The sequence below is a fragment of the Bufo bufo genome, chromosome 3, assembly GCF_905171765.1.
Source record: "Bufo bufo chromosome 3, aBufBuf1.1, whole genome shotgun sequence".
NCBI classification, from domain to species: Eukaryota; Metazoa; Chordata; class Amphibia; order Anura; family Bufonidae; genus Bufo; species Bufo bufo.
The window spans coordinates 27253025-27268166 of NC_053391.1; the positions used below are offsets into that span (position 1 = coordinate 27253025).

The window sequence follows — 15142 nt, forward strand, 5'->3', positions numbered from 1 at the left end:
ACATTACATTACTTATCCTGTACTGATCCCGAGTTACATCCTGTATTATACTCCAGAGCTGCACTCACTATTCTGCTGGTGCAGTCACTGTGTACATACATTACTTATCCTGTACTGATCCTGAGATACATCCTGTATTATACTCCAGAGCTGCACTCACTATTCTGCTGGTGCAGTCACTGTGTACATACATTACATTACTTATCCTGTACTGATCCTGAGTTACATCCTGTATTATACTCCAGAGCTGCACTCACTATTCTGCTGGTGCAGTCACTGTGTACATACATTACATTACTTATCCTGTACTGATCCTGAGTTACATCCTGTATTACACTCCAGAGCTGCACTCACTATTCTGCTGGTGGAGTCACTGTGTACATACATTACATTACTTATTCTGTACTGATCCTGAGTTACATCCTGTATTATACTCCAGAGCTGCACTCACTATTCTGCTGGTGCAGTCACTGTGTACATACATTACTTATCCTGTACTGATCCTGAGTTACATCCTGTATTACACTCCAGAGCTGCACTCACTATTCTGCTGGTGGAGTCACTGTGTACATACATTACATTACTTATCCTGCACTGATCCTGAGTTACACCCTGTATTATACTCCAGAGCTGCACTCACTATTCTGCTGGTGCAGTCACTGTGAACATACATTACTTATCCTGTACTGATCCTGAGTTACATCCTGTATTATACTCCAGAGCTGCACTCACTATTCTGCTGGTGCAGTCCCTGTGTACATACATTACATTGCTTATCCTGTACTGATCCTAAATTACATCCTGTATTCTACTCCAGAGCTGCACTCACTATTCTGCTGGTGCAGTCACTGTGTACATACATTACTTATCCTGTACTGATCCAGAGTTACATCCTGTATTATACTCCAGAGCTGCACTCACTATTCTGCTGGTGCAGTCACTGTGTACATACATTACATTACTTATCCTGTACTGATCCGGAGTTACATCCTGTATTATACTCCAGAGCTGCACTCACTATTCTGCTGGTGCAGTCACTGTGTACATACATTACATTACTTATCCTGTACTGATCCTGAGTTACATCCTGTATTATACTCCAGAGCTGCACTCACTATTCTGCTGGTGGAGTCACTGTGTACATACATTACATTACTTATCCTGAGTTACATCCTGTATTATACTGCAGAGCTGCACTCACTATTCTGCTGGTGGAGTCACTGTGTACATACATTACATTACTTATCCTGTACTGATCCTGAGTTACATCCTGTATTATACTCCAGAGCTGCACTCACTATTCTGCAGGTTGTAATTGAAAACTATCAGCCCGCTCGTGGCTTGGTCAGCAGATGGTGTCCATGTTGATGTGCAGTATTCAGTGCTTGGGACGTTTGTTCACCCGATTTTCTATACCGCTCCCCTGACCCGGAGTCTCTTTTTCTTTCCAGAAGCCGACCTGGTGATCAGTGAAGTCATGTGGTGGGATCATGGCGTCTATTACTGCACAGTGGAGGCTCAGGGAGACACGTCCGGAGACCCCGATAAGGAAGTCAAGCTGATCGTCCTACGTATGTTGGCTTTTCTCAGAGCGCCATCTTGTGGCCTCTGTACTGCAGAAAGGAGGTATCTACACTCGCCGCTCTCTCCATTGTAGCTTATGGGAGTTACAAATATGTCTGAGCCATTGAAGACTCCTAAAAACCACAACGAAGAGCTGCAGGTGTAGATGCCTCCTCACCAAACCCGTAGCTATGCCAGAAGCGTGTCGGAGGGGGAACGCCTTAAAGGGGATGTCTGACGTTTATCATGTAGAGAAAGTGAAGACAAGGCACTTACTAATGTATTGTGATTGTCCATGTTGCCTCCTTTGCCGGCTGGATTCATTTCTCCACCACATTATACGCGGCTCCTATGCAGGGGTTACGACCACCGCTGCAGAGCAGATACCAGGTGGCTAGGATGGTCCCTGTGCTTCAGGAGTGCAAGCACGACCACTGCTGCTGGATTACACGGTGGTCGTAACCCCTGGATACGAGCGGTGTACAATGTGATGGGGAAAAAATGATTCCAGTCAACAAAGGAGGCAATATGGAGAATCACAATACATTAGGAGGTGCCTTGTATTCACTTTCTCTGCATGGTAAATGCCATTCGCTGGAGGGAGAGGACCCCTTTAAAGGAGCCTTCTGGGTAAAAATGAAGCGCTGTGTTCTGCTTAGTGCATGGAGCGGATTCTGCACTAGGCGTAACGCTGTACGGGCGCACAGGGTCCGCACATACGGAAAAAAAATCTATCTCGCCCTGTATCATAAGGGATGAAAGTTCTCTGAAAACCCGACGGTGCGGCAGTGCCGACTCCATGTTTTCCTGGTCCATGTCTCTGCTTATATGGACCAAACCGCTATAAGAATGTGTCCATCAGCGGAGACCTAAGAGAACGCGGTCCGCCTCTGCAGCCATTTTGGCTTAGTTTACCACACTGGTGGATGCAGACAGATCTCTCCCACGGATGCATTAAAATCCGCTCCGCAGGTCGGTTTTACGCCCAGATTTATTTTTTCTGCGTATGAGATTTGGGTAAAATGTCACTTACTTTGCTGGAAATGTGTTCCACGGCGGATTTTCCCCCTGCAAATCTGGACGGCGCATCTGCAGCCTATCCGCTGTGTGTGACCATATCCTTATACATTGCTTAAAGGGGTTGTTCTCACCCCCCACCCGGAGGGGCTGGACCTGTGGAGGGAATCCCGCTGCTCCTCATCCACTGGCCTTCTTGCATCAGCATCCTCTTTGACATGGCTGCAGCAGTGACGTGTCCACCATCATGTGTCACATGACCCAGTGACATGACGCATGCGGGACACGTCACTGCTGTGGCCAGTCATTGCATCAAATACTAAGACCGGAGAGGCGCGGCAAGTGGGTGAGCGAAGGAGGAGAGATTCGGGCAAGGTTCGGCCATGCTGTGGGGGGGGGCCTGTCTGAAAGACCCCCGGGTATGAACAACCCCCTTTAAACTCCTACAGCCACACAGTGCATTCCACTGTGCACCATTAGAACTTGCTTGTCTGTGCTCCCTGGAGTCGGCCACTAGAGGGCGCTCACGGATCATCCTAGACCCGTCCTGAGAACTGATCCTTCTCAGAAACATAAGGGTCCATTCACACGTCCGTAATTTGGGTCCGCATTCGTTCCGCAATTTGCGGACCCATTCACTTTCAATGGGGCTGGAATGGATGCAAATCCACATTTCCTGGATCCGCATCCGTTTTTTCGGGATCCGCATCCGTTTTTTCGGGATCCGCAATTTCGTTCCTGGAAAAAATAGAACATGTCCTATTCTTGTCCTATTGCGGACCAGAAAAGGCATTTTATATTATAGTGTCTGTGATGTGCGGATCCGCAAATTGCGGATCGCACATTGCAGGTGTCCGTGTTTGGCGGATCCGCAAAACACTTACGGACGTGTGAATGGACCCTTAGGCAGATGTTTTTCTCTGTGGAATAGCTCTTCAGCCCGCAGGTTGTGACCCCCCTCCCCAATATCACGCCAAAATATACTATAGTCGGATGAATCGGGCGGCATTTTCCCAGGGGCCCGTAGGTCGTCAGCAGACAGGAGCCCGGTTCCAGAATATACTGTGTATCTGTGATGACCCGAGTTTGACGTGGCGTCTTCTCCCGCAGATTGGCTCACCGTGCTGTTCATCGTTCTGGGGGGGTTATTACTCATCCTCTTCCTTGCGATCTGCTGCTGCCAGTGTTGTCCGCAGTGCTGCTGCTGCTACGTCCGCTGCCCGTGTTGTCCGACCAAATGCTGCTGTCCGGAAGAAGGTACTGTACCATGCTGCTGGCGATGCCTTTACTAACCACCTCCTCTCCCAGCTTCTTTCCTTTTTGCTCCAGTGACCCTAAAATAAAGTAAGGACCCCTGAATAAAAATCTCATCCAAGGTTTTGTGTGTGCAGCTCCTAAGCAGAGCTGTGCATCTCCATGGTTACAGACTACGAGCCCTGTGCAGTCTGATCCTGCAGCCGCATCCTGAGCACTGTAGACCAGGGTCGGGCAATATACTGGTATTCCTGATATACAGCGGTCTTAAGAAACAGCAATATGGCGATTATCGCCATTTCTTAATTACTGCAGTATTTTAGTGGCGTCATAAGGGCAGTCGCACGTCAAAGTGCTGATTGCTTCTAAACGTCCACATTCCACCAGTGCGCCCGCCGCCTGGCACAGCGGAGAAAGAGAGCGTCCCTCTCTCCCTCCCCACCATGACGCGACCGCCACTGCCACCAATGAAAAGAGAGGGGAGGGGCTGTCAAGCTGCCACCAATGACAATAGCACTGAGGAAGAGGGGAGGGGCTGAGGCCACTGCACCACCAATGAAAATAATTAACCCCTTAATTCAAATGTAGGTGGCGGGTGTCGGCCGTATCACACAGCCATCACCCGGCAATGACGGCACAGCGATCCCGCAAATCCCGTCCATTAACCCCTCATTATTTTCATTGATGGTGCAGTGTCTTTCCCCCCCCCCCCAGTATTATCTTCATTGGTGGCGCAATGACCTAACACCCTTCAACCCCCAGCTCCCCCCCTTTCTTTTTCCCGGTATTATCATCATTGGTGGTGCAGTGGCCGCAGGGTCCCCTCCTCCTCATTGGTGGCAGTGGCATCTTCTGATCGGAGCCCCAGCAGTGCAATCGCGGGACTCCGATCGGTTTCAGTGTCCCTGTTCTTGGTGGTCAACGTGAAGATATTACTGTATGGGGCCATCAAGGAGACATTATAATGTATGGGGGCAACAAGGAAACACATGTTTTGAGTGTTTTTTACTTCTAAATGGGTATTTATCGCAATAGATAAAGTTATCGCGATACATTTCTTAATATCGTTATTGTGGGAATATTTTTTATGTCGCCCAACCCTACTGTAGACTCATCTAGTGCTTAGAGCAGGTCGGTGTTCTTCCTGTACAGCAGGTTACATACGCCTGATGCTTCTGACCTGGACTCGCACATGCAGTATTTGTGGCGGTACTTAGAACCAGGAGGGAATACAAAAGGAATGTAAAACATGAAGGATAAGCGTACACTTCCCCTTCCTGCTGGATCTACTTCTGACTTTGGCTTAAAAAAAAAAATGCATGTTCGTTTCTGGCCTTTGAGAGCTGTGAGATGGGTGGGGGTGGGGCAGATACCCAGGATGGAGAAGGGATGGGAAGAAAGATAAGCCTCGCAGGAAACTCCAACAGACCTCTGAACCTGCTGGGACCCCAATACAACTAGGAACCTGCAGCTGAACAAGCAGAGAAAGCCCATTAAGCTCTGAATCTGCAGCTCCGCAAGCAGGGAACACCCACTGAGCTCTGAAGCTGCAGCTCCGCAAGCAGGGAACACCCACTGAGCTCTGAAGCTGCAGCTCCGCAATAAGGCCCCTTTCACACAGGCGAGTTTTCCGCGCGGGTGAGGTGAACGCATTGCACCCGCACTGAATCCGAACCTATTCATTTCTATGGGGCTGTGCACATAAGCGGTGATTTTCACGCATCACTTGCGCGTTGCGTGAAAATCGCAGCATGTTCTATATTGTGCGTTTTTCACGCAACGCGGGCCCCATAGAAATGAATGGGGCTTCAATGAAAACCGCATTGCATCCGCAAGCAAGTGTGGATGCGGTGCGATTTTCACGCATGGTTGCTAGGAGATGATCGGGATGAGCAACCCCGGACCCCTTACCTTAAAAGTAAATTCATGGTATTCTAAAATAATAGCATTCTTAATACAGAAAGCTTACTAAAATGTGGCTTGAGGGGTTAAAAATAAAAAAATTAACTCGCCTCATCCACTTGATCGCGCAGGCGGCATCGTCCTCTTCTTTCAGGACCTGCAAAAGGACCATTGATGACAGAATCGCGTGGTGAGCGCGATCACATCTTCATTCAGCAGGACCTGTGGTGACGTCAGCGCAGGTCCTGCTGAATGAAGATTGAAGGACCCTCCCACTTTGATCATCCCATTTATTTCAATGAAGCCTTGTGGGCACACGGATGTCATTATGGATAAACCCCTATGTAAACAGTCAGAGGGCCCCTTTAAAGAGTTTCTACACTTACTTCTGCCCCTGGCATACTCTTCTCACATCACTGTGCACTCTCTTCCAGCCATTGCTCGTCACCAATATATGAAGGAAGCCCAGGCCCTTGTCCCATGGATGATGGAGAAACAGTTCTACGCCGGAGCCGACCGCAACTCTCAGCATTCGTCTTATCAGCTCAACCCTTTACTCCAGAGAGGTGGGTGCAGACTTCAGGATTTTAAGGAACAGTTCAGTCAAAACTTGCACACCTGGTGCATGGCCTGTGGAGGCAGTGACAGACTGGAAAACCGTGTCCAGCTCGGCCTCCGCAGGTCCAGCATTAGGCCTAACCCAGTATATTCTGTCTGGAGGGCTCCTTTTAAAGGGGTTCTCCGAGCTTTCAATATTGATGACCTATCCTCAGGATAGGTCATCAATATCAGATCGGCGGGGTTCTGACACCCGGCACCCCCGCCGATCGGCTGTTTGAAGAGGAGGCGGGCGCCGTGCCAGCGCTGCCTCCTCTTCACTGGTTACCTTCTCGCCATCGCCTCTGCAGCGGTGAGCAGGTGTAATTACACCTAACCGTCCCATTCATTTCAATGGGACGGATCGTTCCCATACACTTGTATCTACAAGTGTATAAATGTCATTTGCTGAAGTGAGACGACCCCTTTAAAGGAGGGACTGAACTATTGATCACAGGGTTGTCCCATATCGGAGGACATGTATGGCATAACTCTAGGATTTGCCCTAAATGTCAAATAGGTGCAACCTCTAGGACCCACTCGTATCTCCAGAACACTGCACCTGTGCATCGTCCTCTCCATTCACTGCTATGGCACTTCTGAAAATAGCCGAGCCAGCGAGTCCCAGTGAATGAAGGGTGGCGGTACGTTCAGGATTTGCTCGCCCTTAACTTCAGGGTCCTGTTCAGGAGATAGCCCTGCAGTCATGTAATTAGTATGTCTCTGTTCATATTTTGCAGACTTCTCCCAGCAAAACAGCCTTCCCATGGCCAGGCAGCCGAGCCATTCTCCCCCCAACAACCACATGCTGGATTTTCTGGAGAGTGAAATTAAAAATTTAAACCCAGCACAACCTCTAACAGGGGGCGGCCATTACAGCGGAGCCAGCCATCACCCCAGCATGCTGTCTTCCCTCAGCGAGATGGGGGTCGGGGTACGAGAAGTAGAACGTAGAATCATTCAGCTCCCTCCCATTGTGGAGCATGTCGTCAACTCCCACAGGAGCAGCAACTCCTCCCAGCATCGAAGGCACCATTCGTGGGATCAGCTAGAGGGTGATCGGAGGAGGGACCTGGACAACTCGTACTCTCCCGAGAGCGACCGGCGAGACAGGCAGAGAAGCGACAGGTCTCAAGGGTACAGGAGAGATCTCCAAGGTGAGGGAAGGCCAAGGAGAGACCTCTCACCGATTCGTAGACGTGAGCGAACCGACCACTACGATGACCATCAGGGTCGTACCAACTACAGCTCTGATAGGCAAAGGTCACCTGAGAGATCCAGGAGGAGAGGGAGTCCCGAACGTTTCTCTCGTCGAAGGAGGAGTCATTCTCCACCAAGCGAACGCAACTCGTGGAGTTCTGATGACGAAAGTCACTACAGAGACAGAAGAGAAAGACGTCCAAGGTCGTATGAGTGGCCCGAGGACAGACCGCCCAGCTACAAATCACTGGACGTCACCGTAGGGAAGAGCAAAAACCCGCGAAGTGCTGCCGCCAGACAGTCGGTAAGATACCCAGAGCTCAAGAGAATTTGATCTTGTGGCAGACAGTCACCTGTCTATTCATAGGGAAAGGAGGGGGGGGGTGCAGCCGCAGCTTCTTCCTAAGGGTTATAAGAGAAACGACATGAGGTGGCGGCTGCAGCTCAGGGAGACGACATTGTCTTGGAGGACACCGCGCAGCTGTGACATCACAGCAGGAGGAGCATGTCCACTCTGCAGACACGGAGGGGACAATGTCCACTTACTGAAGCAGAGGACCTGAAATCTGCAGATTACACCCAACACTCCATCTTATAGCCATCTTTTGTTGGATGGTGCAGGATTTTCTTTGTATAAGATCACCTTTTAAAGAGGTTGTCTATCCTCACACATTGGTGGCATATCGCTAGGCAGTATGGTACAGGTCCCACCTCTGTGACCCGCACCTATTTCTAAATCGGAGCCCCCATATTGCCCTCTGTTTATTTCTATGGGACATCCGAAAATAGCTGAGCTCACTCGCTCAACTATTTTCAGAACTCCTATAGAAGTAAATGGAGAGCACACCACGCATGTGGTACACTCTCGACCACTGTGGGGGCTCCCTGCTAGAGATGGGTGGGGGTCCCACCTCTGGAACCTGTACCATCTGACATAGGTTAGGATACTGAAAAGCTGTAATGGGCGCTCCGATAGATGGAATCGCATACATCCTATGTACAATCCATGGAATTAATCCATGTTCAATACAATCAATGAATATGTGATATATAAAAATATCAAAGGGTATAAAAAATATACAAGTGAAAAAATAAAAATAGAAGTAAAAAAAGTTATAAAAACACGATGATGTCCAGAATGTCAGGTAGTGCCAAAGGCTTGTGGGTGGAATCAGTCCAGATGGTAAGACTGCGCCTAAGGCCTCTTTAACACTTGCGTTGTCCGGATCCGTCGTGTACTCCACTTGCCGGAGGTGCCCGCCGGATCCGTAACACCGCAAGTGAACTGAAAGCATTTGAAGACGGATCCGTCTTCAAAATGCGTTCAGTGTTACTATGGCAGCCAGGACGCTATTAAAGTCCTGGCTGCCATAGTAGGAGCGGGGAGCGAGGGAGCGGTATACTTGCCGTCCGCGCGGCTCCCGGGGCGCTCCAGAATGACGTCAGAGCGCCCCATGCGCATGGATCACGTGGTCCATGTGATCACGTCATCCATGCGCGTGGGGCGCCCTGACGTCACTCTGGAGCGCCTGGGGAGCCGCACGGACGGTAAGTATACTGCTCCCCCACTCCCCACTACACTTTACCATGGCTGCCAGGACTTTAGCGTCCCGGCAGCCATGGTAACCATTCAGAAAAAGCTAAATGTCGGATCCGGTAATGCGCCGAAACGACGTTTAGCTTAAGGCCGGATCCGGATCAATGCCTTCCAATGGGCATTAATTCCGGATCCGGCCTTGCGGCAAGTGTTCAGGATTTTTGGCCGGAGCAAAAAGCGCAGCATGCTGCGGTATTTTCTCCGGCCAAAAAATGTTCCGGTCCGGAACTGAAGACATCCTGATGCATCCTGAACGGATTTCTCTCCATTCAGAATGCATTGGGATAAAACTGATCAGGATTCTTCCGGCATAGAGCCCCGACGACGGAACTCTATGCCGGAAGAAAAGAACGCAAGTGTGAAAGAGACCTCAGGTGGTGCGATCTATAATCCCCGTAGTAGATCTTCTGGTGTTCTAGACGACCTGTGTAGTAGTACATATAGATGGACAGACAGGCCTAAGCAGGACGTAGAGGTCCTAGAGGACACTGGTTAAAGGTAATAGATTCCCAAACGGACGGCGCACTCCATATATAAAGGGATCGAGCTGATTTATAGTCAGAAGGGGTCACTCAGTCTAAACGTGGTTCCTTATACTGGTATTCTGCACAGGACGATCCGGCTCCATTTAGTCACAAATATCTCTCTCGTTGTTGGTCTGTAATCGCTCCACGTTCCACCGGAGTAATAGCGAGATGTTGTTACTGATAATCGGTTTCTCTGCGATTCCGATAATCCTCCAATGGATATTATTTGATCAAACTGTTTGGCCAAACTCGGTATAATAGAAGTTAATGGTACTCGCAGGTCAGTGTTCATTCGTGGCGTCCCACGTGTGATGGCTGAAGGGTAAGCTTACCGATGGCTGTATTCAGTACAGGGATCCCTCGTGTAGATCATCCATACAGCAGGTCCATTATTCCGCTATGTCTCTGAAGCGGTGTGATACTATACCAGGCTGGTGTCTTATCGCGGTCCCGGAATCCCGGCTCACTGTTCTATCAGCTCCGTCTTTTAGGCGTCCCACGTGTCTCTGGCTGTACAGAGCTCAGGGGCTGGGGATATGTTGTGCTTCTTCCTATAGAGAGCCGGCTACGGGTGACCGCTACCAGCGGAGAATCGATCCATGTCTGCAGTCATACCTCCGGCTATTATGAGAAATGACCAAGTATGCCGTCCACGCCAGACGCGTTCCGGGGACTCTACTGTCTCCTTCCTCAGTGGCTTCACTTGGTCTTAATGGTCGGGTTTTATATATATATCCTATCCGGAATAGCTGCAACATATGGATCGGATCATGTGAGTTTTCATTCCATTGCGGTTTTAATGCGATTTTTTTCTTATGTTTATGCGTTTAACTCCTGTGAAAGAACTTCTCTGCTTTATATTCAACTGGGCAGATTGCATTGTTAATATAATGACTTCTCATAAGGACACATATATATATATATATATATATATATACACACACACACATTGCTGAGAGATCAGGATACGAGTTGTGCTCTTCATCTGCTATAGGAAAGCTTCTAGGTTCCGTCTTCAGCTCAGCAGAGCGCACGGCCATTATGGAGACTACTTAGAAGAACCGTTATTGAAGAGATTGGGCCCTCAATGAATATTAGACTATACCGAAGACTATAGACTGGATAGTGTATTGGTGCGTCTTTTTTAGACGCTCATGCGTTACTTGTTCATCATCTGTAGATCTAGGTTTTATTTTCGGCTATAGGCGCATTGTGTTGCTGTTCTAATCGCTTCTCATAAAAACCCTAATAAAAGGAAGTCATATCGAGTATTGAAACCCACTGACGACTGCGTCGCTGTCTCAATTGCCACGTCAGTCAATGTCTCAGTGGTAGATCTACTCCTAATGTTTCCTCTGTAGTTTGTAATAGGGGGGGGGTCACTGTATGGAAATTCTTTATATCAGTGCGTCAAAAAGATTTTTTGTCAAGGATTCGCTCCTTCTTTGTATAGATATTGGCAGTGTGGGGAATGGATTGCATCACACAGAGATCTTCACATAAAGTGATTATAGGAGAATACACCGTGTGAGATACATTATGTCGGGGTCACTTAGGGGGAGGTTGTTGATAGATCTTCGTACGGCATGTGTGGGTAGAATTGATAGACGGATATGGGATGGGGGCCCAGAGCTAAGGAGGGGTCGTAGTGCTGGAAAACACTGGAGTTTTGAGTAGAACTGATTTTCGCTTTTTTTTTTTAGGACATGATGTATTCTCACAGTAGGTGCAACTTTCACATCTGTGAGAGCCACTCCTTTTGAGCCTGTGATAGAATGGAAATGACTGTCCAGAGCTCCTGATCCAGTCTATAGTCTTCGGTATAGTCTAATATTCATTGAGGGCCCATTCTCTTCAATAACGGTTCTTCTAAGTAGTCACCATAATGGCCGTGCGCTCTGCTGAGCTGAAGACGGAACCTAGAAGCTTTCCTATAGCAGATGAAGAGCACAACTCCTATCTAGATCTCTCAGCAATGTGTGTGTATATATATATATATGTGTCCTTATGAGAAGTCATTATATTAACAATGCAATCTGCCCAGTTGAATATAAAGCAGAGAAGTTCTTTCACGGGAGTTAAACGCATAAACATAAAAAAAAAATCGCATTAAAACCGCAATGGAATGAAAACTCACATGATCCAGTCCATATGTTGCAGCTATTCCGGATAGGATATATATATAAAACCCGACCATTAAGACCAAGTGAAGCCACTGAGGAAGGAGACAGTAGAGTCCCCGGAACGCGTCTGGCGTGGACGGCATACTTGGTCATTTCTCATAATAGCCGGAGGTATGACTGCAGACATGGATCGATTCTCCGCTGGTAGCGGTCACCCGTAGCCGGCTCTCTATAGGAAGAAGCACAACATATCCCCAGCCCCTGAGCTCTGTGCAGCCAGAGACACGTGGGACGCCTAAAAGACGGAGCTGATAGAACAGTAAGCCGGGATTCCGGGACCGCGATAAAACACCAGCCTGGTATAGTATCACACCGCTCCAGAGACATAGCGGAATAATGTACCTGCTGTATGGATGATCTACACGAGGGATCCCTGTACTGAATACAGCCATCGGTAAGCTTACCCTTCAGCCATCACACGTGGGACGCCACGAATGAACACTGACCTGCGAGTACCATTAACTTCTATTATACCGAGTTCGACCAAACAGTTTGAGCAAATAATATCCATTGGAGGATTATCGGAATCGCAGAGAAACCGATTATCAGTAACAACATCTCGCTATTACTCCGGTGGAACGTGGAGCGATTACAGACCAACAACGGGAGAGATATTTGTGACTAAATGGAGCCGGATCGTCCTGTGCAGAATACCAGTATAAGGAACCACGTTTAGACTGAGTGACCCCTTCTGACTATAATCAGCTCGATCCCTTTATATATGGAGTGCGCCGTCCGTTTGGGAATCTATTACCTTTAACCAGTGTCCTCTAGGACCTCTACGTCCTGCTTAGGCCTGTCTGTCCATCTATATGTTCTACTACACAGGTCGTCTAGAACACCAGAAGATCTACTACGGGGATTATAGATCGCACCACCTGAGGCGCAGTCTTACCGTCTGGACTGATTCCACCCACAAGCCTTTGGCACTACCTGACATCGGAGCGCCCATTCAGCTTTCCAGTTTGCCTTTATTTGGTGAAGAGGGCGCAGCACCTACACGTCACCGGTCAGTCGGTGAGCCGTCCTTTACTGTCTTTCCTTCATAGGTTAGGATCGGATATGCCACCAATGTGGGAGGTTAGACAACCCCTTTAAGATGACAGTATTGAGCTTTGTTCTTCTATCTATATTCAGGAATATTATTATTTTTATGTATTGCAGGATCGCGGCAGTTCCAGGAGCGGAAGGAGCATGGTCATCTAATGGAGAAGCCTCATTGTATAGATAGAGACTGGGCATGGTGGTGGCATCATTACTCTAATCGCCAGTCAGAACCAAGCAGCATGTAGTGCGGGCACCTCACCTACCAGAGACATTACTTACCTACGGTGCCCTCGGAGGATCCTATGTGAAGGCCGCCTCTGTCTGGCAATAATCAGGACACTTTTCTTTTCTAGTAATATTCACCATTCTCTTGCACGCTGCAGTGGGCAGAGAGGGCACCATATGGACTATATACAGTGGCAGATCCTTGTCACCCGCTGCTCTGTAGACAAAGACATTTTGAGGGTGTGTAAACCGGGCGTCTTCCAGCTTGACATCAAGACTGCAATTGTACTGTCCTTTTACTCTGTGCCTTGTACTGCGTCCTTTCCATGTGCCCCACCATACCATATGTGCACAGTGACTTCACCAGCAGAATAGTGAATGCAGCTCTGGAGTATAATACAGGATGTAACTCAGGATCAGTAATGTAATGTATGTACACAGTGACTCCACCAGCAGAATAGTGAGTGCAGCTCTGGAGTATAATACAGGATGTAACTCTGGATCAGTACAGGATAAGTAATGTAATGTATGCACACAGTGACTCCACCAGCAGAATAGTGAGTGCAGCTCTGGAATATAATACAGGATGGAACTCAGGATCAGTACAGGATAAGTAATGTAATGTATGTACACAGTGACTCCACCAGCAGAATAGTGAGTGCAGCTCTGGAGTATAATACAGGATGTAACTCAGGATCAGTACAGGATAAGTAATGTAATGTATGTACACAGTGACTGCACCAGCAGAATAGTAAGTGCAGCTCTGGAATATAATACAGGATGGAACTCAGGATCAGTACAGGATAAGTAATGTAATGTATGTACACAATGTCTGCACCAGCAGAATAGTGAGTGCAGCTCTGGAGTATAATACAGGATGTAACTCAGGATCAGTACAGGATAAGTAATGTAATGTATGTACACAGTGACTCCACCAGCAGAATAGTGAGTGCAGCTCTGGAGTATAATACAGGATGTAACTCAGGATCAGTACAGGATAAGTAATGTAATGTATGTACACAGTGACTGTACCAGCAGAATAGTGAGTGCAGCTCTGGAGTATAATACAGGATGTAACTCAGGATCAGTAATGTAATGTATGCACACAGTGACTCCACCAGCAGAATAGTGAGTGCAGCTCTGGAGTATAATACAGGATGTAACTCTGGATCAGTACAGGATAAGTAATGTAATGTATGTACACAGTGACTGCACCAGCAGAATAGTGAGTGCAGCTCTGGAGTATAATACAGGATGTAACTCAGGATCAGTACAGGATAAGTAATGTATGTACACAGTGACTCCACCGGCAGAATAGTGAGTGCAGCTCTGGAGTATAATACAGGGTGTAACTCAGGATCAGTACAGGATAAGTAATGTAATGTATGTACACAGTGACTGCACCAGCAGAATAGTGAGTGCAGCTCTGGAGTATAATACAGGATGTAACTCAGGATCAGTACAGGATAAGTAATGTAATGTATGTACACAGTGACTCCACCGGCAGAATAGTGAGTGCAGCTCTGGAGTATAATACAGGGTGTAACTCAGGATCAGTACAGGATAAGTAATGTAATGTATGTACACAGTGACTGCACCAGCAGAATAGTGAGTGCAGCTCCGGAGTATAATACAGGATGTAACTCAGGATCAGTACAGGATAAGTAATGTAATGTATGTACACAGTGACTCCACCGGCAGAATAGTGAGTGCAGCTCTGGAATATAATACAGGATGGAACTCAGGATCAGTACAGGATAAGTAATGTATGTACACAGTGACTCCACCAGCAGAATAGTGAGTGCAGCTCTGGAGTATAATACAGGCTGTAACTCAGGATAAGTACTTGTAGAGCATTTTATAGCAGGAAATCGACATTTTCTATCAATGCTTGGTTGAAATCCCACATCTCCCACCATGCCATACAGCAGAGCAGAAATCCGCGGTGGCGTGTGATCGCCAACAGCTCCGTCCTTCTATAACCTTGAAGTAAAAAAAGCAGAATAGTAAATGGAGTTTAGAACGTAATG

General features: G+C 47.9%; 1 protein-coding gene across 1 annotated transcript in view; it reads left to right on the forward strand.

The window, feature by feature from the left end:
• ILDR1 (immunoglobulin like domain containing receptor 1) overlaps positions 1-13567 on the forward strand; it is a 54475-nt gene extending 40908 nt beyond the window's left edge. The window contains exons 4-8 of the mRNA XM_040422946.1: positions 1452-1571; positions 3691-3837; positions 6171-6302; positions 7074-7837; positions 13005-13567. Of these exons, the coding sequence (XP_040278880.1) occupies positions 1452-1571; positions 3691-3837; positions 6171-6302; positions 7074-7837; positions 13005-13046 (1205 nt within the window). The 3' untranslated portion in view covers positions 13047-13567. The remainder of the gene's footprint in view (positions 1-1451; positions 1572-3690; positions 3838-6170; positions 6303-7073; positions 7838-13004) is intronic.
• Positions 13568-15142: the final 1575 nt, after the last annotated feature.